A 27593-nucleotide genomic window follows, 5' to 3' on the forward strand; every position below is an offset into this window, starting at 1 on the left:
AATATAGATGATACTTTGTTGCAAATCTTTGATGGTTTAAATTTTTCCACATTTTTTTTCAGACTAACGATGATTTATAACTTGACATATTTTATAAAGGCACCAGTTTATTGTTGAGACTGTATTCTTTTTTTTTAATTCATGCCCTTATCCTGGTCGTTGTTTCTGTCCTGTTTGACATGAATAAATAGAAATACAGCAATGGAGGTACAGATATGAGTAAAATCAAGTTACAAATTGAATGATCATTATCGAAAGATAAGTCATAGTTTTGGACATGTAAATGATAAGATGTTGTAATAAAAAGAACTGCAGACTTTCAAACCAGCCACTACATTTTTGTAGCATCCCGATGACTATGCATACATTGGACATGTAAAAAACATGTAGAGTTCTTATCAAATTGTTACTGTATCTTATGAACCTGTGGTTTCTTGTTATCTGTTATTCTGGTGTAACAGATTTAGATGCTTTTCCTGTGTTACCTTTTACATATGTTTTGTTATTCCGTTCATCAACATTTTAATGTGGAACATGGGGAGGTTTAAGTGGTAAATCAAAAGCGGAACGTGTCCAAATACCCTATACCTCATCCATTAACTAAACTGTTTCATTGAAATGTCTTTACTAAGAAAGAAACGTAGAAAACTAAAGACTGAGCGCTATCTAACGTTTTAACTTTTGCCTTTTTTTTAACGAATGATTAACGTTATTTCAGAAGATTTATATCCTACTTTTATTTCCAATAAATTTCTGTCTCTAATAAATCTAAAGGGGAATGCACAATAGTGTCCGCAATAGTTTGTAAACAATCTTCAAATCGAAAAAAATGAGACAGTGTATAAATAGTCGAATAGAAACTGATGGGGACGGAAGTAACATGCCATTACGGATTTCATTTAAAGATGCAGTAGTACATATTTCAACTGGAAGTAAATGAATAAGTTTTATAGCGGGACAAACATGTAGTTTCCCCCCAAACTACAATTCATTTAAAACAGGTATTTTTAACACAAAAGCATAGTAATTCGACTGTGTAATGAATCATGTTGTAAATGTATGTCAATAGTCTCAATGTATAAATAATCAGATGCAGAATTGATGGGGAAGTATAAAAATGGGAATATTGATGTGATTTAAAGATGAAATTGTGTATATTTCAACTGGAAGTAAATGAATCAGTTTGATAGAGGGTCAAACACGTAGCTTTCTAATACATTAATTCATTTACAACAGGTAATTTTCTAACATATGAACACAATTATTCGACTGTGTAAAGAATCATGTTGTTAATTATGTGTTAATATATGTCAATAGTCTCGTTGAATCAATAGTCGGATGCAGATGTAAAGGGGAAGTAACATGGCATTAATGATGTCATTAAAAGATGCAGTTCAACTGGAAGGAAATGGAATAATTTGATAGTGGGTCACACACTTAGTTTTTCCATACGTTAATTCATTTAAAACAGGTAATTTGTTAACACATAAACACAGTAGTTCGACTGTGAAAAGTTTCATGTTGTTACCATTATTTTATGTCAATAGTCTCGTTGCATTTCACACAATGATTATTATGTAATAAATGCATATTCGGTAACATGGCGTCTACATTGTGTATTATGTTTAAATTTAGCATGTGTAGGAGCGAAATGGAAATACAGCTACTTGTAAATAACAAAAATACTATAAATTTTGCTTGTCCTAGAATACCCCCGATCGTTTTGCATTACTTGATAAAACTTTAAATCTTTGGTTAATTATTGATGACATCATGCTTTTTAATGCATAATTCAACATATTCAAGAAAAGATATAATGAGACTCACTTTGACTAATACAATAAAGAATTAAACGACCCAAAGATCTAAGGACGGAAACCAATGAAATTTATTATGGTTCCGCTTTTAATAGACGTATAGAAAGTTGAGATGTATGGTTTTTCGCCAGATTTTATTTAACATAATGACTTGAAAAACTAAACAAAATCTGCAGTCTCCGACAACAAACAGATGCCAATACAACATATATCAAACTTATAAGGTTGTGTGCGAATCAAAAACTTACCATTATACCAGTAAAATTCGTAAACTAAAAAAAAAAAAAAAAACATTAATATATCAAAATGGCTGATGAGGTTCCTAGCTTGTGACAGGCAAAGTAATTTGTGGCAGAGTTAAACTTATTCTTGTGTAACAGATCAAGATGCTTTTCCTGTGTTACCTTTTACATATGTTTTGTTATTCCATTCATCAACATTTGAATGTGGAACATTGGGAGGTTTAAGATATGAATTAATAGCGGAATGTGTCCCAATAAACTATACCTCATCCATTAACTAAAGTGTTACATTTAAATTTCTATACTAAGAATACAAAAAAATTGTATATCTTCTTTGTGCATCCGCCTCAAAACAAGCAGAGGTATTATGGTCATTTATTAGAAAATATAAGAAATGAGAAGAGTAAATTATATATGGTAAATATATATTAAATATGGTAAATAAAAATTGATCCTTCATAATTGTAATATGGATGTGCTAATCTTTTCTGTGTTTTTTTTTCTATCTCTCTGTTATTGTGTTCCATGTTTATTGCGTTACAATTCTTTTAAGATATTTATTATGATAAGGTATGTAGTATCTAGTATTTTTTATTTTTTATTTAAAATATATGTTCCCGGCTTTCGTTCCAGAAACACTTGTCGGGTTCATTGAAAAACGGAGTCAGACCTTTTTTGACATCACGGGGTTGATACTGTTGCTAATAAACAATAATTTCTGATAGTGATCAAATGTAACAGTCATAGACGGACAAAGAGACAAGGGATTTGGCACTTTATTACATTGTATTTCAAATGAATTTTTCAGATCTTTACTAACGGTCCAACTTTTATATATCCGACGGTCCTTCGGAGCCTCCCTTTTAAATCTTCTGGCTCCAGAAATCTGGCGGAACATTTATTATTCAAAGTAAACATTTTCTAGTTCATCAATCATTGTGTCAACTGTGAAATTGTTCTTATGATAATATTTGTAGAAAAACCTGAAATGGTTTCGGAGGCTTTGTATAGAAGAGGGGCGAATACCAGAGGAACAGTCAAACTAATAAATCGGGAAAATAAACTGACAACGACATGGTTAAAAATTAAAGAGACAAACAGACAAATAACAGCACACAAGAAAGAACATAGAAAACTAAAGACTGAGCGTTATCTAACGTTTTAATTTTTAGCTTTTATTTTGGACCGAATTATTAACGTTATTTCAGATGATTTATATATTACTTTTTATATTAATTTTCCAATAAATTCTGTCTCTAATAAATCTAAGAGGGCATGCACAATATTGTCCACAATAGTTTGTAAACAATCTTTAAATCGAAAAAAAAAAAAAAACGAGACAGTGTATAAATAATCGGATAGAAATTGATAGAGATCGAAGTAACAAGGGAATATTAATGTCATTAAAAGATGCAATTGTATATATTTCAACTGGAAGTAAATGAATTAGTTTGATAGAAGGACTAACACGTAGTTTCGCCCAAACTACAATACATTTAAAACAAGTACTTTTTAACACATAAGCATAGTAACATGAGTAATTCGACTGTCTAATGAACTAATTTGTTAATGCATGTCAATAGTCACGATGTATAAAAGTCGGATGCAGCATTGGTTGGGAAGGAACCTCGCAATTTTGATTTCCTGAAAAGATGGAATTGTGCATATTTCAACTGGAAGTAAATGAATCAATTCGGTATAGTGCCTAACTAGGAGATTTCTCATACGTGTATTCATTTAAAAAGGTAATTGTTTAACATTATAACACATGTTTTCAAATATAAGGCCGTGTTCACATTGACCTAAACCCGGTGTTGTGTAAGTGTAACTCACACGTAAACTAAACAAAATTACGTTCCCATTGATAAAACTCAATGTTTACATGTAGTGTAGATCATGTTTTGTCTACATGCAGTCGATACTCGATGTAGGCCTTGTGTAGACTAAGTGTACACAAAACTAGGCATTTAAAACATTAGTTACACCGTGCATATTTAGAGAAAAAACGATTTTTGAATAAAATTGATATTTATAACAGTTATTAATAAAAGTTCTTTACAAAAATATTTGTCTAAACTTGATAGATATTTTTTTTTGAAAACAAACTTAATGTAGCTTTATTAAGCCCTTATCAAGACTCAAAGCAGCATCATGCCGGACACATAATTCATTTCAAAATTAAGGTTTTTTGCCGAATCGACTTGACTTACACAGAAATATTTGCCACTGGTCTTCACTTAAATAAGAGAGCCGTGGTGTAGTGGTTAGTGCATCGGACTACTAACATAAAGGTTCCTGGTTCGATTCTCGTCTGGGATGAAAATTTCAGGAACTGAATTTTCGGCTCTCCCTTGACACCATTTGCGAGTATGGTCTCGAGGAAACGATGATAGTCCGTCGGAAGGGGACGATAAATGGCCGACCCGTGTTAAGAGAGAGTCATATCTCTTGCACGTTAAAGACACCCTTGTAGATTTCGAAAAAGAGCAGGCTAATGCCGCTACAAGGCAGCACTCGCACCCGCAAAGTGGAAAAGGATTAATATAAGTTGCAAAACTTGTTTCCCAATTCCACTATAAATAAATATGTTTAAACTAAACTCAAATAACGATTCACTTATAAATGCGTTACTTAAAAAGTGTGAGGTAAATGTATTGTTTGTCTAGTATCTCGGATCCGTAAAATAACACTTAAAACTAAACAAAAAAAAACGTTATCCCCTCCCTTTGCCAAATACTCCTTGGAGAAGAAATACCATTTGAAACAAACAGAAAAGATAGAAATGTAGTGATCCCTAACATATCAATCCTTCTTCTTCGTCTGTAAACACACTGCTGCAGCCTACGTTTTCTCAAGCTTAATCGAGACATCTTTAGTATCATTAAACTACTGCAAATCATCAAAATGTCTTTCTTAAAAAAGCAACCACTTAACTTTAAAAAGGGGGGTATTTTGTTTATTTATCTGATCCAGAAAGTCAGAAATTTTCCCGCGCAAACGTAATATTCAGTTGGGTTTTTTTTCGATGATGGTGATCAATTTTTTTTTTCAACATTTAACACTATATTGTATGGAGAAACTCTTTATTCAGATTTTTTTTAATCATCTGTAGGACCAGATTTTTTTTATCCAATTGGGGTTCGAAATACCGCCCACCCCCTCCTCCCCCGATTTGAAGTCAAATGATCGTTCCCTTACTGCTAGAAAATATGTCCGAAAACTTTGCATTCGGTTCTACGTAATGAACATTTAAATGACATAGAGTTTATAAGTGTGAACAAATCTTATGTACAGGTAATTAAACAAGGTGTATAGATGTGAACAAATTCAATGTGAAACCAATGGCCAGTACATTAAACAAGTTGTAAACAAGTTTACTATACATGGAGTTTGGTGTGAACACGGCCTAATTCGACTGTGTAATGTATCATGAAGTTACAGGTAGTGTAAAAGTATGCCAATAGTATCGTTGTATTTTACAATTATCGTTATGATAATAAATTCATATTTGATAACACGGCGTCTACAAATGCATAAATCATGTCTAAAATGTAAGAGCGAAATCGAAATACAGCTACTTGTAAGCATACAAATACTTTCAACTTAGGTAGCTCTAGAATAGCTTTGATCGTTTTGCATTAATTGACAAAACGTACGATCTTATTACTAAGCACAGGGGCGGATCCAGGATTCTAGATAAGGGGGGCGTAAAGTTTTAATATTTGCCGAGCGGAGCATAGCGACAAATTTTTGATGTAAAATTTTATATTCTTCTAAAGGGGTGCAATGTAGATATATTTCGAACTATTGTGAGGTAAAATGAGCGAGAATTAAAGTTTCAAGCAGAAACCGCATAAATCCACCCTGACAACAATCTACAATCAATAGTGACTGACTGACGGATGGACGGACAGAAGTGAAACAATATGTTCCGCAAAGAACTTTCGAGTTATGTTGGCAAGGTCTCCTAAAAATTAAAAAAAAAAAACTACAACAAACTCCTTACACCCCTAACTTACGCACTAAGAAATTCATATTGAATATATATGAGTTTATAAAGCTACAGTTACAAAGCTGAAGCCCAAAAAACAGAATCTGAAGATCATGCGAACATTTTATTTTGATTCTGTGCTACCTCAGGCATAGATTACCTTAGCTGTATTTGGCAACACTTTTAGGAATTTTGGACCACAAGTAGGTTATAACAGAGTATGGGCTTAAATAAAATAAAATAAAAGAGTAAGAATTAAATGTTGATCAATGCAATTAGGTCGAGGTCAGGTAAACCTTGGTTGACGGAATTGGGGACGTTGGAAGGAATCCGTATACAAAATATAGTTATCCTATATCTAATAAAACAATGGAGAAATTCACACGAAAAAAGGTATTAAGCATCCAAAGAAATAAGAAGATGTAGTATGAGTGCCAATAAGACAACTCTCCATTCAAGTCACAAAAGTTAACATTTATAGGTCAAAGTACAGTCGTCAACATGGTGACATGAATCACAACGAACAAAGCTATAAGGTCCCCAAAATGACTTCTGTAAGACAATTCAATCAGAAAAACCAACAAAGCATCCAGTTATTTTATCATCGGACATAGAATGCTTGAAACCAACAGTTTGGGTTGCCGCTGCATTGTTATCTTTATTTTACATTTGTGAACACGCTGGTATTATATATTTTTTTGGTGTTTCATATAGTCAGTGATAAGATTTGCAGACTACTAAAAAAAAGGGAAGTGACGATTAAAATAGGTATTTAAGAAGAATCAACATATTTGTGGTATGCAGATGTTTGATAGCCTCGTTAATTCTCTTTTTATAGCAAGTTTTGTCCCTTTAGTATTTTAAAGAATTCAGTTTTGTGAGAGTTTGAACTGCTTAGAAAACGGAGCCTTTAAAAATATCAAACTTATTTAATGTTAAAGTGCATAAACGAATTAAAATTTAGTGACAGTTCTACCATATAAAACTACGTTTTTGCTGTTTTAGGTTGAGGCTTTTGCCGATTGTCCCTATGTGCAGAGATGCATCATACTTGCACAGTGGTTCCATTGTTGCTCTTCCTGTTAACATTTTGGACAACACAAGGTATTTTTAGTAGCTTAGTGAAGATAATCTGTAGCGGTAAGAGACTAACTTAGATCATGAAATACTTGGTAAACTTTGATATTGAATCTTCTCCAATCTATAATTCATGTTATTTGCTGAACGAATGCTACAATTTCCTCATTCAGAGCACATCTTATAATGTTTACTGTCCGGTACTAGTTGGTTTTCCAAACCGTTTGTTAAGAGCAAACCACAAGTAGGTTATAACAGAGTATGGGCTTAAAATGATTGTTTTCCCAACGACCCCAACAACGAATCCATAGATTTAATACAGACATCACACTATCCTTAATTGGTTGACTTATACTATGAACGTTTAACGTATGACATTATCTTGAGTAACAAACATAGCTAGATAATTAGAAGTGGTAAAAGTTGCTTCAATCTAAATCATGGACTACAACAGGGAGTACTGGGCGAAGTTTTCAGAATAGAGATGATAAGAAAAAAAAACAGAACAAAGGACCAACAAAGAAAGAATAGACAAAAATAGGCAAAAAAAATAACGAAAGAGAAAAGAGTGTTAAAATTTCGAGTAAAGAAGGATGGACAAAGAAAATAAAAAATAGAGTAAAATGGCCTAAAATATACAGTTTTTATTAGCTCAGGTGGAGTGGATAGTAGAGAATGGTGGCGTTACAGATTATGGACAAAATCTGACACTTTTCTGTAAAGTGGATAACTGTTGTATTAAAGATTCTGGATGGGTACAATGGAATTATGATAGTATAGACTTTAGAACCCTTATAATAGATGTTACAGGTTTCAGGAATGAGAAATACTCAGGAAAGAAGAGACAAGACGGCTTCACTCTTGTCATTTCAAGACTTAACGAAACTGACCTGAATCGAAATTATTCATGTACATATGGAGGTAAAACGGGCGCAAAAAAACTATTGCTTAAAGAAGAAGCCTTCAACCGCAGTAAGTATGCAGAAGGTATAAATAATTTTTTTTGGGTAAATATTGGTGTCTTTGACATACACAATTTTAACCTCGTATGCCAATGAAATAGATTAATGATACATTGATATAGGAAGATGTGGTGTGAGTGCCAATGAGACAACTCTCCATCCAGATAACACTTTGTAAAAGTAAACCATTATAGGTCAATGTACGGCCTTCAACACGGAGCCTTGGCTCATTGTTTATTTTATAAATTGTAACATATTCAAATATATTAGGAATACAAATTAGGAATCGAATACCAAGATCCTGAGAATTTGATGTGTTGGTGACAAATTATCAACCGTTAGTATAGTTGTCTTTTCTGTAATTACTAATAATATGTAAGTTGCATCTTTTAGGTGATTTGGTATTTATTAACTTAAAGGTATCGAAGAATCTGTATTGCTTACGTCTTATAAAATAGGCTAATGTATTGCATTGAAAATTATAACAGGATTTTTTTTATAATAATACATTTCAGAATTCATACTATTTCAAATATATACTCATCATTCAAGAAACTGATTTTGGCCATACTCATAGGATGACAAATAAACATATACAACTTTTGAGTAAGACACACAAGTGTTTAGTATAGTTTTGTTTAAGTTGATTTGTATTTCAATGCACGTTTTTTTCTACGTCCCATTGAAACTCAAGTATAATCGGTCCGAAGCAGTGATCTTCAAGCAAGGCTGTCATTGCATTTTTCTGCGATTGATCATTTGACGTTTATTTCAAAGCACGGTCATCTGTGATGAATTTGTTGTGATTGTTTCATTCAAAACTTGTCAAAATTTGGTTGTTTTCCACTTTTTTTTTTGTCTAAAATATATATAAAAATAAGCTACAGGGAAAGGAAAACAATCCCCAAAACTAAAAAGTAAAAACATCACATAGACCAAAACAAATGAAAGGATAGAAAAACATCAATGTGCAAAATACTGCAGAGAAAAATATTCATTAAAAAATTTGATTTACACAAACCCGACAAAGATTAAGATGAACTAAGATCTTCACACTTCTAAGAAGTTCCATCTCTACAAGTCCCATCTTAATGGTTGACATGACAACTAAAACTCCTATGATTAGTTGTATTCGATATTAAGTTATTAGATGGTAAAAAGGGTGAGGAGATTTCAGTCTATCACAAATGATAAATATCGGAAGACATCAATGACACAGATGTTATGCAACTGTCAACCGCTATGATGGTGTTCGTAAAATTTTCAAAGAGATGTTTTGAAATTTATCATTGAGCAACTTTTGTTCCAGGTATTTTTTGTACGCATAAGACTGACAGTATTTTTTTTCTAACATAGGAGGGGGGAAAACGGGATATATAAACATAAAAGGTCGATAAATTGAGGGGCTGTTGTTTCAAATGATAAAGCGTCAAAAGCATTGTTTGTATGCAAATATACAAATGTCAAAAGTATGATATCAAATTCATCTAATTTCTGGAATCAAGGCGTTAATGAAGCCGATTACATTACATAGTTAGTAGCATTGAACTCAAAAGGGCATAAACAAAACTAACAAACCTGTTCATTGAAACTTTTCCCTGGTGAATATGAAAAAAATAGATTAAATTTATTTAGGCAATTAATATTCTGAAAACGTTCTTTATCATGTTAATATAAATAATGCAAAAACTTATTTGGCATATTGTACTCGTAAGATCTGTCAGGTAGTTAGCAGTAGTACCTATATAATGGTACTCAAATAGGATATTTATTTCATCGGACACGGCCCGTAATAGATAAACTTGTGTAATTGAATGATACTGTTTGCAATGTCTTTAAAATTCGAACACGAGATAGTTCAACTATATATGCAACTACATTCGTTCCGAAATATAAAAACGTATAAGTCCTTTTCTCTTATGTATAGTCACCGCGAAGACAATATTATTAATCTGTCCTTATATTGGATTTTTTTTAGGCATTTTGTGTCGTCAATGCTCATCAACTTCATACATAATCTAGCATTCTTAACTTTTTTTTATTCGAGCGTCACTGATGAGCCCTTTGTGTATGAAACGCACGTCTATCGTATACAAGTTGAATACTGGTATCTATGATGAGTTTATGTGGATGTAACACTAAAACCCATTTAATAATTCTTAAGATTATTCCTATAGTCAAACTAATCCTTGAAAGATCGTGTACTTTACAAACACTGCTGATATTTAAAATTAAAAAATATTTTCTTGACGTTTTTAACTATTACATTCAATAGAATGTTGCTCAGCATTATCGAAACGTTCGACTTTTTATTATTCTTCTTATTCAATGGGTTGTTTTAATAATTTAAAATGACAACTCTTGCCATCGCTCGAGACATTCGTTGTTAGTAACAATTTGTGTCTCTATCCAGAAGACAATAAGTCAAAAGAAGTAATTGATAATGCAAATTTTTTGTGGGTTAAAATATAATTTTTGATCCTCTGTATTTGAATTGCATCTAATTGACTGTGCGAATCTGTTGGTTGATTTGTTCATGCACTAATTTGAAGCAACATCCGTTTAATTTCAAAGACAAAAAGTAACAAAATAACTTAAAAAATCTAAATTTTACTGTCTCACACATATATATATTCATAATAATAACCCACTAAATAAAAAAACATTATTTCGGATGCAGATTATAACAAGTCTTCTACAAGAAATCTACTTTAACAATGATCTTTCCAGGATGTCGACTAAAAGTCCATTTGAGATTTGTCCATCTCTTCGCGTCCATAGTCGTTCACTTATAAAAAAATATTCTCCTCTTAAACTACAAGGTCAAATCTTATCAAATTTTTAACTGAATGTTCCTTATGTAATCTAGTTCAGAAAATGCACATGCAGATTAAATTTTTATCATCAAGTTGGGTGTTGTTGATTAATATACAGCATGGAATTTTTCTTGCTAGATTGGAAAGAACATTATACAGATGGAAGATAGTAGAAAGGGGAAGGACTACTTTTTATGTGGGGTCAACTGGGCAAAAATCAATGCCACTGTTAGATGAAATAGATTATATTTTAAACTTCTGTTCCGTATGGTGTACCATTATTTATTGTAACACATTTATACAGGAATAAAAAAGAAAATATATTATCTGTTTGTTTGTCCTTCAATGCATACTAATATTTTGAACCCTTGAAATAATCGTGTTTCTCTTTAATAAATGTGCAGACCACTGACAACGAGTTAGCAATGCTAGCTTTGTACTTGCTTATATCTTCAAAGGACATTTTTATATAAAATTAACGCGTGTGGATCTTCTCGTCGACTTGTAGTCTCCCCATTTGCAATAAAAGAAACAATTTATGTCAGAATATTTACTCAATTTCTGAGAATTTCATCTTTCGGGGAAATAACAGTAATAAAAGAAATTCTGAATTGCTATCACCACATTCAATCATAACTGGTGTTAATGTGTCAGTAAACAATAAAGATGTGGTTTGAATACCAATGAGACAGCCAAAACTCATATGCTGAAAGAACGTCCAGCTCTCCTCAATATAAAGAACACGTACACAAACCCTTTAGAATCATCCATCTGTGATCTGTTGTAAAGCAGAACTTTGATCTTCGACTCTTATCCCATGTTTGCTACGGCAATGATCTTTCTCCATGTCAATTTCGATTTAGTCTCATGATGCTTACCCTAGTATTATTATAATGAATATATATGAAATATGTGGAATTTTATAAAAGCATGCGCCATTTAACAGTCACAAGCATCCTATCAATTTCTTCAGAACAAAGTTAACTTTATCACAATATTTTCGTTATTCATATCTTTTTCATATTCTAGCTCAATTTTTTCGCTACAGTGCTTTTTTGTGTTCTAAAACATTTTTTTAGTTATTGCACTATAATACCTTGTATACAATTTGTTTTTAAATTTCTTTTCTATTGCATGGGAACATAATTGCATTAACTAAAATATTTCAATTAATAAAACTCTGTCTTTAGATGTTGGTAACGTAAGTTTCTCCCAGTTCACTCACAGAGATATCTATGTAATCCAACCATTACTTTAACAATGTTATAGGAAAAATTCCCATCTTGAATTGATTGATTGTAACAGTGTCTCAGTATTTAAACTTATTTATAAGTTTTGGAAGAGTCCCATGACAAGTATGCCAATGATCGTCTATCGGGTATTTTACAATATTTTGCTTTGTTTTGCTGGTTTTGATAATCGTCATTATTTTCGAAATCGTAAGTTAATAAATAAATTCTATTTCGAGTCGGACATTGATGAACAAATTAACATAGTAAAGCTTGAAATCGTGTCACAAACTCTCGATGCACAGAAGAAAATTGCACCCTATTTGGAGATCATGCGAATATGATTATTTCTTCGCCCAATTTTTGGTTATCTATACCTAGATTTATGATACATTGACATTGCTATACTACATTTATAGATAGTATGACGTCATATCTAGCTATTATTTATTCCAGCTAATAATTCCGCTGTAGCCAAAGCAGGACTAAGTACTGGAGGAATGTAAGTATATTTTGAGACCATAAACCAATAAGTAATGTATTTACTTTAGAAAATTATCAACAATATCTTAACTGTTCTTCACGCAGCTTGGTATACGGTGTATCTAAGTAAACGGAAAACCATTTTAATAGCGTTCTCCGAAATTAAAGAATAAGTTGCAAAGAAAAATATACAATACAACACTAATCAATTAAAACAAATAGAATAAAAACAAATAGCAAGTTAAAAAAACCAACATACAATAGTTAATGCTTTTGATAGTCAGAATACTAAAAATATAAATAAACGCATTTTTAGTTTGGTGTATCCCTACATTCCCTATTTAAAATTTAAAAAAACCAGCAACGTTTGCAACATGTGGAGCGGCGATGGCTACCCTCCGGAGTACCTGAGACCACCCTCGTTTTTTGGAGTCCCAGTTTCTCAGACTTTTTCTATACCTAAACCGAATAGGTGGCTATTAAAGGCACGAACAAGGAAAAATGTAGAATTAATTCAAACAAGGAAATCAACGGCCTTGCTAATGTTCAAAACCAGATACTAAAACAAATATGATATACAGCACTTTTAATGGCGCACTTCTCCCCTTTGTCTGGTCCGACCATATGTCGTCTATATATATCTTTATTTCTCAACAAACCATTTACAGTGGAATGGTATAGAGAATACAATATGAGTAACAAATTTACATATATGAGAATGATGTCAGCCCAGATCACACAACCCTTTATTATTAATAATTTTGATAAATTATAAAGAGTTTCGATAGTACTGATCTTCTTTTTCAGATCATCAGTTCTCAAATTTACGTGTATCTGTTCGTTCTGAAAAAGTTTCTTGAATGAATAAAATTCGAAAGTTGGAAAATTCCATGTATTACATTATGTAATGAACTTCGTCCCCAATTTCATTCAAATCGTATAATTCTTTTATTACTTTTGATATTTGAATTTGTTGTCCTAAACTCGCAGAATTCAACCATTTCGCTGGTTTCTTAAATATCAAAATCAAACACAAAATATTAAAAACGTTTTTGATATTAGAGTATGATTTTTCTTCCAAAAAAACACCATTAACACAGTGTACATTTTATACCATGATGTAGAAAAGGTGAAACAGGTTCATGTTGAGTATTGTATGCACATTTTCTTCGTTTTCACCTTTATAATTTTAAATTTGGAAAATGGTCGATTTAACGATGAGCGAAAAACACTTTCGAATAAAAAATGTACTCGAATCAATTATATTAAGATACATATTCTTTTCGTAATGCATTGGTTCTATACATCTCCTATGTTACAGATATTCCCAAAACAATACTAATCTGTTTTTTAACATAACATTCCAAAACTTTGGTAGCATTATTTTTGTTCCAACCATGTAACACCTCCAGTCTGCCAGTCTGCCTTATAATAATACCTGTACTTAATACTGAAAATCAATAACTTGAATCTCGTATCTAAAAGGAAAAGTTATGCCACTGTTTTTGCTCCTTTTATTTCTTAAATCGAAACGTACATGTATACATATAAAAACTTTTTCAAATAATTTTCTTCGGATGTTCAGTATTTCAGAAGCACAGCCATTGAATATTAAAGCCATATTTTTTTTGTATGTTTGATCGTTTATCAAGAAGCGGATTAATCAAGTGACTTGGTACAGGCATTTTCAAATGTAGAATATGGTGGATTGAACCTGGTTTTATAGCGCTAAACCTCTCACTTTTACAACAGTCATCAAATTCCGTTTTATTTACAACTAGGTGTGAACAAAACAGACATTAATATATAATAGTCAAAATATAGGTACAGCAGTCATCACTGTGTTTCCATCTTAAAACAAACAATTTTACAAAATAAGCACAGACGCATCTATCTTTAAAACACATTCAATGCTTCGCGTGTCTTGCGTCAGAAAATTTATACGTCACATAGGAAGAAATGTTGTCGTTCAACTGGTTAGCATTGAATGGCGGTTCTGTAAAATTGCCGATTGTGTCTTACTCCTGATATTGAAATTTTAACTGCGTTTTAGATGGCCGGTGATGCACCGATTTTAACCCTTTCACCTGGTCTCGCTCCCTTTTGAAGTTTAGGCTGCAGTCCCTCATTTTTCCTTTACCTTGGTGTGTCTTCTTAATGTACATATAGATATTTTAGATTTGAACATCGGTCAACTACTGTTGCCTCTAAATTACACAATTAGTAAATGTGATTAAACATTGTTAGTTTTGGAATTATCTTTTCTCAAACTGAGTTTTGACAAAATATCATGTGTATTACCACAATGTTTGGTCACACATGTCAATTTCAATATTAAATTGAGAATGGAAATGGGGAATGTGTCAAAGAGACATCAACTGTTTATCTCCATTGACATTTCTGTAGAAGATTCCATAGCAAATGAATTTTATTAGTTACATAGTGTGCTACTGACCTAATACGGTATATATGGTGTCAGTAAATTCTATATGGGATGAGAATGCCCAGGTAAAATACCTCAAGCAACTTCCAAGAACATGACGTTATCACATAAAAACAAAGTCACTGAACTGTGAAAATGAGGTTTATGGACAACTGCTACATTGAAGACCTGTTGGTGACCCTCTGCTGTTGTTTTTTATTTGGTCGGGTTGTTGTCTCTTTGACACATTCCCCATTTCCATTCTCAATTTTATTTTTATGTTATCTTTACACAAAACATGGATGATCTATGTTTCAAACTTTATTCAAAGTGGTACTGCCATCATAGTTGCAACAAGTAACTCATACTTATGTCTTATTTTCAGCAATATTTTGTCACTTTAAAGACAAAAAAAAATATTTTCGGCCCTATTTACAAACCGAAATAACGAATTAGGGATCCGAGATGTCAGAATGGGAAACCGTGATAACGGATTATTAAACCGAGATGACGGATAATTAATCCGAGATGAGGGTTTGACAAACCGAGACCACGGATTTTGAAACAGAGATAACGGATTATCAATTCGAGACTATGGATTCAGAAATCGAGATAATGGATTATTATTACGAGATCAAAGATTAATATTCCGATATCACGGATGGAAACCAAGGTAACAGATTATAACAGTCGGACAGAAAAAATATAAGCTATCTATTTTTTTCAGTGTTGTAATCATTGCAGTAATCATTGTAGCAGTAATCATTGTAGCAGGAATTACTATTATAGCAGTAATAGTCATTAAGAGATACAAGAATGGATATAAGCAAGCTTGTATGTATTGAGTTTATTTTAATATACGAAGGAAATAATGTTCAATAAGAATGAATCACAATGCAATTGAGAAAATTTCAGAGGTTACTCACACTTAGAAGCCTTAGGGATTACTTTAGGACACAAATATTACGTTGTTTCATTTATAAGTATGATTGTAATAATAATAATGATAATAATAATAATTATTCCATATTGCTTAAACTTTAGTAGGTTTTTCTATTTGAATGGGATTTTGAATAAAAAAGCATATTCACCAGCGGAAAAAGTATATTCACCGCACAAAACGTCGCGGGCTTTAACGTGTATAATTTTGGTTAAAAAAACGTTTGATGTGCAATTGGTTTTTATACGCCCGTCAAAATTTTGATGGGACGTATAATGGTATAAAAATGTCCGGTGTCTGTCTGTCTGTCTGTCTGTCTATGTCTGTCTTTCTGTCTGTCCGTTAGTCCGTCTGTCTGTCTGTCCGTCCGTCCGTCTGTCTGTCTGGCCGTCTGTCCGGCGTCCACATGTAGCACCGTAATTTGAGAACCGCTCATCCAAATTTCATAAGACTTAACATGGTTGTTTCTTATGACGATCAAACGATCTGTATACTTTTTAATGAAAATGGGATATAAACTTTTTGAGTTACGGAACTTTATAACTAAAACAGGGATGTGTATTTTTCACATGTCACGCTGTATCTCAAAAATCATTTCTGGATATTGATTTAAACTTCACACACTTCTTAATTATATTAATCAAAAGATTTGTATACTTTTTGGTGACGATTCAAAATTCTATTTTAGAGTTATTGTTTTTTTTTTGTAAAACAAAGTTTTTTTTCAAATATTGCGCCGTATGTCAGAAACTGTTTATGATTAATGCACAACACTTCTCATACAAGACGGAGATCTTATCATTTGCTCATGGCGCAGTTTTTTATTGTTAATATTTTCCATTACTACATTTTCTCGGAATATGGAATAAAACAACAATTGTCTTCTGTTTCAGTAAATATTTGGTTTAATTGACTTTTGAAAAACTGATATTCACTTTGTCCGGTGGCCTCAGTGAATATCAGTTCTTCAAAAGTCAATTAAACCACACAATTTACCCACCAAAAGACAGTTGTTGTATATTATTATTATTATTATTATTATTATTATTATTATTATTATTATTATCAACCAGATGTCGACGACATGTGTTCTTTTAAGATGTATAGTCACTTAGATGAGCATTATTATTTTTTGAAGACCCAATTGATCACTAAACCATACGAACAAACATTAGTTTTATCGTGAAATATCGACATGCTCTGTTTCTGTTTATTTCCAATTTTCAATGACGCAAGACCCACATCAATCAAAATTGATCCCTAATATCTCTTTGTCTTTGTGCAGTGTTTGGAAATTTTAAAATTGAACCAGCGTCTATTATGTTTGCTTAAATTGTATAAATCTCAAGATTTTGATAGTGTCTTAATTTGAATATGGGGGGGGGGGGGGGGGGGGGGGCTTGACAACCAATGCGCTCTCTCATGTTCAGTTCTTGCCACATTTTTTCATAAAATTAATGTCAAAAGCTTATATCTGTAATATCTCGAAATTGTTTGAAACTTTGTGTCAATCAACTATTTTAAAAGGAGCAATCTCCCTTGGGAATAAAATTACATTGCCAGTCAACGCACGCCTACATTTAAGACAGGATATTTATGAAAACTTTACAAAAGAAACCATCAAAGATATAAATCACTTTCATACTCCCACTGTAAGAGTCATATGATAATAAATAATATTTTAAAGCAAATTTTTTTATTTCAGCTACAAATGAAGTCACATTAGAAGGTAAAACTTAGTGCACTGCTTAAGGAAGATCATGTTACACAAAATCAGACTTAATTTAAATTCATCGAAATATTTATTTCACATACTCTCATCAACGATTCGATGTTGAAAACCTTGTGTTGTGTTGATCTTAATGGCATACGACACAGTTTTGATCCCATATTAAAATTTTAATGAAATTTGCAAATAGGCTATTTTTTACCTGCTTAAATCAACATGTAATAAAAAATATACCTTTATGTGCTACTTTTTGAGTAAAAAGAGGTCGAAACTTCAGATATTTGCTCAAATTTCGGATTTATTGACGTATTTTTCTTTCCGTCAAAAATGCACAACTTGTTTGTTTTAAAAGATAAACACAAGCTATTTTGTTAAATTATATCAAATTTCTCTTTTATATAAGTATCCTATAAATGTATGACATTTTAAGTTTAGAATTATTTAATATTTATCAAATATTCATGGATGTAGAAAATTTTTGGCTGTATATTAATCAAATTTTAAAAACTTGCGATATTGACTTTATCATTAAAATTGGCACAAATAATCTTCATACGTAATCAAACCGAATGTCTTTTTAAAAAAGAGGGGTCAATGAACTCGTTTAAAAGTTAAATCAGTTTGAATGATAAAAATCAGTCGAAAATGCATCTTTATCCGATATGTTACAGTTTGACGTCCCGAAAATAACATTTTACGTTAGCAACGTCATTACCTCTTCTGTAACTGTATCGTATGCCCTTAAGTATGATTATCATTTTAAATTTTCCTTGGGTGCATTTTCGAAAGATGTTCCAGAGATAAATACACAAACCGATCGAAACGAACAAAACAGCAAAGGGACCAGAAAAAAGCAATCATATACCGACTGTAAATGCAAAGAACAACATTAAGCCTTGGTTACATTTAACTTGCATGAAAATCGAACTGGTTAACGGAACAGTAAGCCTATACTAGCATGCTTCGTAACAACACTTGTTGTAGTTCCATTTATCAAGCAAGCGATGAGTCAAATTCGGTTAAATTCAAAATCATGGTTTTTTTTAGCATTCTGTGAAATGCTTCTTTTAACCAGTCAGTCTTACCTTAACTTCATGCATTTTGTTTTTTTAAACAAAACATGTAGGCCTATCCACGAGTAATTTGGATTTGCCAAGGGGGTTATTTTATAAAGTGAAGTAAAATAGTATTTGTTTGATAACTACTCATAAAGATGAGTCACAAAAATGAGCCAAAACATTACTCAAAGATATATTAGTCCAGTCATTCTAGCTCAAAATTTACCCGACCTCAAAGTAATTGCAACAGAAACTATTTTATGCTTACAAGGCAGTATCACCCCATATCTTTGACATAGAAAAAATCGGCAAGTGTCAGACCATGGGAAAATTGTAATTTTAGGGTAAATATTGGCTTTTTGATGAAAAATCGCTGAAAACCGGAAAATATTATTTTTTTTCTTATCTGACATAATTTTTGAACACAAGTCTCGTAAAATTTGCAGAATAGAGTTTTCTATGATACAAAGAACGATAAACATCAATTTCGTTAAGAAAATTGTAATTTTGGGGTAATTGAGACTTTTTTGGTGAAAAATCGCTGAAAACTGGATTTTTTAAAAATTCTCTTTTAATCTGACATAATTTTTTACATGTGTCTCGTACAATTTGTAGAATAGAGTCTTCTACGTTTAAAAAAAATGATAACATCAAATTCGTTCAGAAATTGTAATTGTTGGGGTTTAAAATTGAACACTTTTAGTTAAAAAATACCAAGTATAACAGATGTTGAACAATCTTGTCTTTTGAGCAATATAATAATGTAATAAAAACGAACTTTGATATCAATTATAGTTTTATTCGTTTTGGTCTTCTTCAAATACTATCTTTTCTGCGTTAGTACATAAATGTCCTTTGCACTCAGAACAGGCGATTGTGCACTCTAGACCGTGCTTTCGACATGTACACCTACGTGTGTCACAATTTGTTTTACACTTGCATCTTATTATGTTTAACAGTTTATCCGGAGCTGCTGGAAGGGTAGTTTTTATAGGTGTCAATCTGTCATTTGTGATTGACCAACCCCAGTCCAAAGGATTAAGATTTGTTTCTTCTGTCCACTCTATTATTTGGTAGAACACTCTCTTACAGTGTTGTTCTGCTGCAGCTGATGTTGGTGGTAGCGTTTGCACTTGTAGAAATGTAACTGAGTTCGACAGTACTTTGTTTGCAAATTTTCTGTAGCGAATGATGTCTAGACTTTCGTGCGGAACGCCACCATACAAATAAGCAATTATCTGCACACCACAATTTACAATGTCTTTTACAGATGAACACCTGCTAAGAAATGGTAATGCTAATTGACGAAGTTCTTCATTTTCGGACATCTTTTTGAGTACGGGACCTTTTCCAATACCATACAGTCTTGAGGTCGTGTCACATCCTGTAACTGAGTGTATGAACGGAAGTAATTTGCTAACTTCTGGTCCCAACAACAGCTTAGTTTTTTGAATATCCCAAACTTTGTTCGAACTGAGTTTTCGATTGCTCTGATCAGATCTGTAAAAAAGTCCATGTGAACTAAGTGTACAGTGAAATATAAGAAGAACTAGAACATCTGTGTCTTCCCCGATGACCACAGTAGGGTGTGATATTGATTGATTGACACCTGTCTTTGCTATTAGAACATCAGCATCAGCATCTGCATGTTCTGTCTGAAAGTCGTTTTTTACTAAGGCATCACTTAACATATTTATGAAATTTTGTTTATTTTCATTGTTAGTTAGAAAATTTTCTTTTTTACTCCTGAAAGGGGTCGTTGTTTTAAAAATGATTTTAGCTCCTTCCACTCCTTTTGTCCGGCGCATATGTACATGATCTTTTGTGCTAGGCCCTGATGTGTAGCCGTCAAATACGATAACTGCATGGTCATATCGTCGTTTTATGTAATCCACATATTGTTGACAGATCTCTCCGAAAGTTGACCCTTTATTCCATGGTAGGCGTTGAATTAAAGAACCTCCGTCAATGACATAATGTAGCTCAGAGTCAAGTTTTCTGTTTACAGCACAGTCTCCAATGTTCCATAAGGCATCACCTAATGTTGCCTTTTGAGCTTGTCGCATTAGTCCTGACGGTTCGAATAATGCCGCTGGAGTACTTGACAGTTCAAACTTGAAAACTTCAGAAATATCTGGAAAAATGTTGTTTGCCGCTGCAACAAGTCGTTGAAATAGCAACTGGGGGTCAACAACCACTTCTTCGCCATCAATCTTTATATTGGTTTTACTTGCTAAAGTTACCACCTGTTTGTTCTTTTTGAGAACAAAATCGTCTGCATACTGATCTTCCATAGACTTTAATATTTCTTTTCCTATATCCACTGATCTTTCTACGTTAACTTTCTCATCAGCTAGTGTACCAGTTTCAATATTCCGTAAATTAATATCAGAACTGAAGGGATTTCTTTCCCCTAAAAATGACTTGAATATTTGAACGTCTTTTTTGTCTTGATCTATCCTACTTTTCCCAAGTTCTTTGTGCTGCTCACTTGTATTATAGTTCACATCAGTAAGTTTCTGCATTGCTTCATTCATTTGTGAACATTGTGGCATTGATAACAGCCATAGAAGTCTTTGCGATTCGCTCAAACCACGGCCTCTGGTCAGACCACCTGTTGTCTTTAAACTTCTCATAAGGGCTTGCTCTATTACCAGATCAGTAGACAAACCGGCCCAAAAACGATCCGTTCGTCTGATAACATGGTGTCCTGTTTTGAATAAATTGTCTAAGGCAGGATGCGTTGCAGGCAGATTTTGCATTTGTTGTAAATAAATGTGAACTGATTTTGCATATAGGTTGTGTCCTGAAGCAGCTAAATAAGGGAGCATCTGCTGGAGACTTTTCAAGTGTAAGTTCCAGTTTCCTGTCCTTTCAGCAGTGATAAATTGACGGAGAAGTTCAACCATATCCATATACTGGAACCAAAGGGAAGCAGTGCGGCAATTTTTCAAAGATTTTCTAAATAATCTGATGCGTTCAGATATAATATTTAAAGTTTGGTTGTCATTCAATGATTCGATCGAGATATTACTTTGTATGATACCTTCAAAAACTGTTATCAATTGCTCGATTTCAGATGGTAGAATTTGGTTCGATTCTGACGGCTTTTCATTATCAACACAAGTTGTATCCGCTTTTGGAAAGTTTTCTTTGTCATCTAAATATGATTGAGAAGGATCGTCAGTATCAGTTCCAGGTGTATATTGTGGAAAATCATATATTTCTGATGTAATGAGCAGAGTCAAAGCTGTTTGAGTAAGAAAATGACCACGAACAGCACGGGAAATGGCTTTACCACTAAGCATATGACCAACAGCAGTAGAAGCATAAACAGTTTCTAATAGTTCTGAAAGACCGGAGCTATTCATAATGTGTCCAATAGATCCTAGAAAACTCATCTCAGTGTGAAATCCACCAAGTCGGACAACCATAGATTTCAAGGTACTACTTTCTGCTTCATTCAGGATAATATTTACTGCTTTCCAGTATAAGGGCTGGTCGAATGTAACAACAGGATCTGCATTGTGTCGTCTTGCTTCTTTAGAGATGAAATGCAGCGTTGAGTTTATGCATGTAAGGTCACTCGGGTTCATGTCAATCATTGGCAAATAAATTATGCTTGATTTTCCCGGAAATACTCCATCATATACCATTTGACACAATGCTGACCATCCAGTACTTTTTATTGGCCAAACAGTCCTGGAGAGTAGACTTAATGATTCCGAATAACTGGTTGCGTTTACTTGGTTTAATTTCATGAATTTCAATGATGTGTGAGTTTCTTTATCCAGTTTATATGGTCTAATATCAATTTTTCCAATTTCTTTGAGTTCTTCTATGTTAACATCTGTTCTTGGTATACAATTTGTCCTCATAAATCCTGGTGTGACGCTGGCTATAATTCCCATGCCGTGAAAAGTACCATGACCATCGATAGTTCTTAAATTATGATCAACATTGTCTGCTATGTACTGAAGATTTCCTTCTTCTGTTACCTCCGGTATATCAGTTCCTTGGGACATTGCAGCATTCATTTCATACCTTTGTACTTCTGAATACGATGATGAGAATCCCATATTGTACAGAGAGTCTATCAAAAATCTGGAACCGAAATGGTGATGCATTTGTACAGCAAGGCCTATTTGTAAAGGTGCTATTAATGATCTTGGTCTTGTAGCTTGAATTATTGTTTGGCCAATAGCAGAAAGTTTCAGACTGTGATTACAGGTACTTATTAAACTATTCAGAAATAACCGTAAACTGTCAGGTAGGTAGTGTTCATTGCATTCCAAAGATTCAACATCAGAAACTGATGGATACTCAGTTTTCGTGCCAATTTTTGATTTGATGTCAGATTTTATTAGACTTGCTGCTGCTTTTATAATGTTCATTTTCTCTGATTCAGGGTCACTTGCATTTTGCTTCTGATGAAAATCATGAAGTATTGATGTTGCAGTTTTGCGGAGTGTAATAACATTTGGTTTCCCATTTATTTCTGTTATAATCACATCATCTCCAAAGTACTTCTGGATTTTTGATTTCATATGAACAGTCGAATAAGCTGCATCTCCGCAGTAATCTTTCATTTTTTCTACTAACTCAATAACCGTAAGTTGTTCATCCTCGTTTTGTAGGAGATATTCAACAGTTTTCTGGAATGCAGCTTGTGCCTGTTGATGCTGGGGTCTGCCGGTTTTATTTTTGCTCTGCTTAGGTGTTCCAGATGGAATGCTTTTTCCTGTTCGAAAATTTACACTGCATCGCTGATGGTAAACTGCGTCTGCAGCATGCAAATCATGTACAAATACAATTCTGGTTAATACATGTGTAGCCCATTCATCGTTTCGCTCACGGCAGATTTTTTCTATATTGCTCTGGAAATCCTTTGTTCGGACTGGAAAAACATCAGTACCTTTCCTCTTATCCTTAACATCTGCAAACTGTCCACAGAAAAGACAGTTATCTCGATAGTTGAACTGTTCTTGTGATCTTAAAACCCGATTTTCAGTAGTCTTGTAATCTAGTTCTTTTTGTTTGACAGACTTAGCATTTGTGTAGTCCCTGCGACAATCCTGGTGTACTACGTCCCCAGATTTAGCAACTTTGGTATCATTTCGTAGCTTGCTGAACTCGTTAATATTTCGGGCTCCTTTTTCTCTTAATGTTACAGTTGCTCTTCCGTCATTTATGGATAATTTGCAAATAAAGCACCCTTCCATTGGTACCTGCAAAAAAGAAAACTACTTAAAAAATAAGCTACAACAAAAGCTATCACACTCATGACATAGTCATGAATACATATTCAAAGCGATATAGATAATTTGTGTGTTGGTGTGTCATATGTTATACTACATTGTGTCGAATGCAACACTTCATAATTTTTAAGCCCAACGCGTATATTTTGATTTACCTCATTATGACTGCTTTATCACAAATATCTAAAGCCAACGTATATATAAATACCCCAAAACGTGAGAAGTTATATAACCAAAAAGTACCTGAAATTTTTTAATGTATCAGCAGTTTATTCAATAAAAAAGCATACAGTTGGGATGGATAACCCCTCAGTAAAGGTCTATACTTATATTTTTGCAACAATTGTTATACTGTTTTAGAAATTTAAAAAGAAATATGCATTATGGATCGGACATGTGCTATTACGTTTACGATTTATTTTCTGTCGGTTATTGGTTTTTTTGTCATTGATTTTCTAACAATTGTTCAACAGTTCCCGTATCGTAAGTTCTTCACTTTAAAGGAATTTTAATTTTCTTCCAAATCCAATAAGATTTTATTTTTATTTCTTACCTTTACTTAGTTTAAACTAGTTGGGATCATTTGTTTGGTACACACACTGGTTTGCTTTCTACTGAAATCTGTGGACATACTCTGCAAAGAATGAAACTAGTTAATTTACCTTATAAAGCGTAATAATGAAAGTAATTGTTCAGGATGAGAGGGTCTTTTCAAGTGTTGAAAAGACAAAAATGGAACAAAATGGTAAAAGACCATGGAAAACAATAAACGTTTATATTAAACAATGTGTACACATTTTCTGACAATATTTTATGCCATTTCGTTTGTTGATTACACATTCAATGATAAATATAATTGTATGCAATAAATATAAATAAAAGGAGATTTGGATAAATTTCACACTTAACGCAGTCTTTTAACACCAGCCAGCTTAAATTTCAAAGTAGAACTTTGTAAAGTTATTGTAAGAACAAAACATCGTAATTGTGCGTATATGAATTAATTTACGTTTATTGCACTAACGGCGTTCCATAGATTTTTTTCTGCGACAAAGTAACGTTGTATAAAATCATTAAAAGATATTTTTTTCTTTCTCAAAATTCTTTATATGTTAAAATATAAGTGAAAATCAATATATAATTTGTCTTTCCTTAAGTTTTTTGTTGAAAAGAGTGAACGGTCAATGTTTTAAAGGAAATATTTGAGTCTGAGCGCTGACATACGAAAAATGTGTTAAATGACATCTTTTAAAACTTTTTTTTATGTCATTTCATAATGTTTCCACCTTAAAAATTATAATCTACATTATTTCTTACCGTGAATTAAGATATGTCCATATTATTAGTTGATATTCACATAAATTAGAATTTGTTTGACAAGTTTGTTTGACCCTGAGTGACGAGTTATCTCCCATAACACGTATGGCGCGCTGAAGCTGTGACGATTTTACGAGGTATCATGTAAAAAACAAAAAGTGAAATTATAACACTTTCCCCTTTTCCGATTTTGTCCGATTTTTTCATGGTTCTTCTTTAGTAATGTGCAAATAAAAAAATACAAAATTAATTTCTGTTGCAATTACTTTGAGGTTATTCGCTATATTGACTGGACTATATTTGTCTTCAAAATATCTTATACAATTATGTTAATATGGATAATGATTTGGCTCATACTTTTCCATTAGCTACATGTATATGTGTCAAATGGCCATTTGTAAGACAAATATTTCAAATTTTGTGACAATATTATGACATCACAATTGATGTTCTGTGTTTAAGTTTCCAGATTATGTCATCTTTTATCAATAGAACTTAACATATGTTTGAAAGGAGCAAAGAATCTACGAGTTTTGGGATATTTGAGGATCAGAAAATACGCTTATCATACATACCTCCTCTATCGTTTTCATATTAAATCAGTTTGATTTTGTTATTACTTTAAATAAACATTTTGATCAATCTTGTCATTTACAGATTATGTTTGTGGTGCAAATCAACGCCAGTTATTTACTATTTCAAATACCTTTTCGTTTGGCTGTTCGGAATGTGTAATACGCAATCACATTTTATTGTCTGATCTTGGACCAAAAATTTAAAATGGTATATGTCGGTTATTGCAATATAGGTTTCTTAACAACCTTCTGACTGGCTGAAAAGCCCTCGCACGGTCGGTCAATTATCTGTTTAAATGAGCGCATGGTACAATTGTACTAATATACGTTTAATTTGGATATAAGTCTTAATTAAGAATTTCAATTACTTACAATATAAATGAATGCCATACAAATTAGTTATTCTAACTTAAGTACCGTGCATTTACATGGGTGGTTTCACGTTTAACCATCATTTGATATTTTTGTTTACTATGATATTATTACGTAAGTATTTCTGTATTGGCCTTGTTATTGGTCCGAGGCTTGCTGTATTGGCATGAGGCGAAGCCGAAGGCCAATACAGCTGGCCGAGGACCAATAACAAGGCCAATACAGAAATACACGTAATAATATCTTTATTAATTAACTACAGTGTTACAATATTTTTTTAATTTCATTTCAAAAGAGATAAATATTTTTACCTTGAAGTGGAACCATCCAAATCTCAGTTTGTTTCTTTTTATTAGATGCAATACATAATGATCTCGTGCTGTTTCCAGGTGTCTTCAGCATTTTCTCATCAGATGAATTTTTCTACCCTTTTCAGTCACTATAAAGTGTTACAACTTAAATTTAGACGCAACACATAAATAGTAATTGGAAAGGTACTGCCATTGCATGTGTTATGCAGAAACTAATACACCTTATCGCTATTCCCGGCTGACCCGAGAATCTGTCCCGCTTGAACTGTTGACGTCATACAACAATCACTTTTCCATTGTGGCGTCAGATATTTTGTATTATGACATCAAAATTTTACGGGAACCTGTGTGATGTACAGTAATGGCGGACAAATAGCGATAAGGTGTATTTAAAATCATGTGAAATTATGAGGTGGTCAAGAAATGAACTTTGTGATAATCAACTCGTTCCCCAAACCTGAAATAGTTCTATCGTCTGCTTTCAAAGTACTTTTTAAATTGATGTGACCGTCTTTCGCCTGAAATGTATGTCATACTGACATTTTCAGCATGTTTAAGATAACTAAATGACAACTGCGTCTTCAAAACAACTGTTTACTTTCAGTTTGTGTTTATCGTGTCTTTCGATGTAAAATCTAGAGACGTTCCGAAATCCTGCACTTGTGTCAACTCGGCCAATATAGAATAACTCGGCCAATACAGGAAAAAATCTGTATTGGCCGAGTTATTCTGTATTGGCCCAGTTTACACATTATATTGCATTGGCAGTTTTCATCATATTAAGTCCAATAACAGTGTAGTTAGTTAATAAAGGTTAATACGTTCTTGTTGGAGAAACGTGATTGTTTTGGCAATATTGGAATAACTAAATTTACCTGTAATTGGAGTTACAGTGTAACCAGGATTATTGAATGATACAATCGTATGAAATAACAAAAAAATATAATGAATAAGCAAAGATTGAAAAATATATTTATTTCAACAAACAGCACTA

At 32.7% G+C, this 27593-nt stretch overlaps 1 protein-coding gene and 1 long non-coding RNA gene across 4 annotated transcripts in view; one reads left to right on the forward strand and one right to left on the reverse strand.

Moving 5' to 3' along the window:
• The first annotated feature begins 1242 nt into the window (after positions 1 to 1242).
• The window catches only part of LOC143079785 (uncharacterized), a 29874-nt gene continuing 3523 nt past the window's right edge, over positions 1243 to 27593 (forward strand). For 2 of the 3 annotated variants that reach the window (XM_076255376.1, XM_076255377.1), the window contains exons 1-7: positions 1243 to 1471; positions 3643 to 3804; positions 7056 to 7154; positions 7779 to 8114; positions 12591 to 12636; positions 15767 to 15873; positions 17685 to 17708. In XM_076255376.1, the coding sequence (XP_076111491.1) occupies positions 7091 to 7154; positions 7779 to 8114; positions 12591 to 12636; positions 15767 to 15873; positions 17685 to 17708 (577 nt within the window). In that variant the 5' untranslated portion in view covers positions 1243 to 1471; positions 3643 to 3804; positions 7056 to 7090. The remainder of the gene's footprint in view (positions 1472 to 3642; positions 3805 to 7055; positions 7155 to 7778; positions 8115 to 12590; positions 12637 to 15766; positions 15874 to 17684; positions 17709 to 27593) is intronic. The other variant, XM_076255378.1, reaches the window with a different exon arrangement.
• Positions 22404 to 25630, reverse strand: LOC143079786 (uncharacterized). The gene is made up of 3 exons (XR_012979480.1): positions 25342 to 25630; positions 24578 to 24658; positions 22404 to 23994 (listed from the first exon to the last, which is right to left on the reverse strand). It is a non-coding gene; the product is annotated as an uncharacterized LOC143079786 (long non-coding RNA).

This window comes from Mytilus galloprovincialis, chromosome 6, assembly GCF_965363235.1.
Source record: "Mytilus galloprovincialis chromosome 6, xbMytGall1.hap1.1, whole genome shotgun sequence".
NCBI lineage: Eukaryota > Metazoa > Mollusca > Bivalvia > Mytilida > Mytilidae > Mytilus > Mytilus galloprovincialis.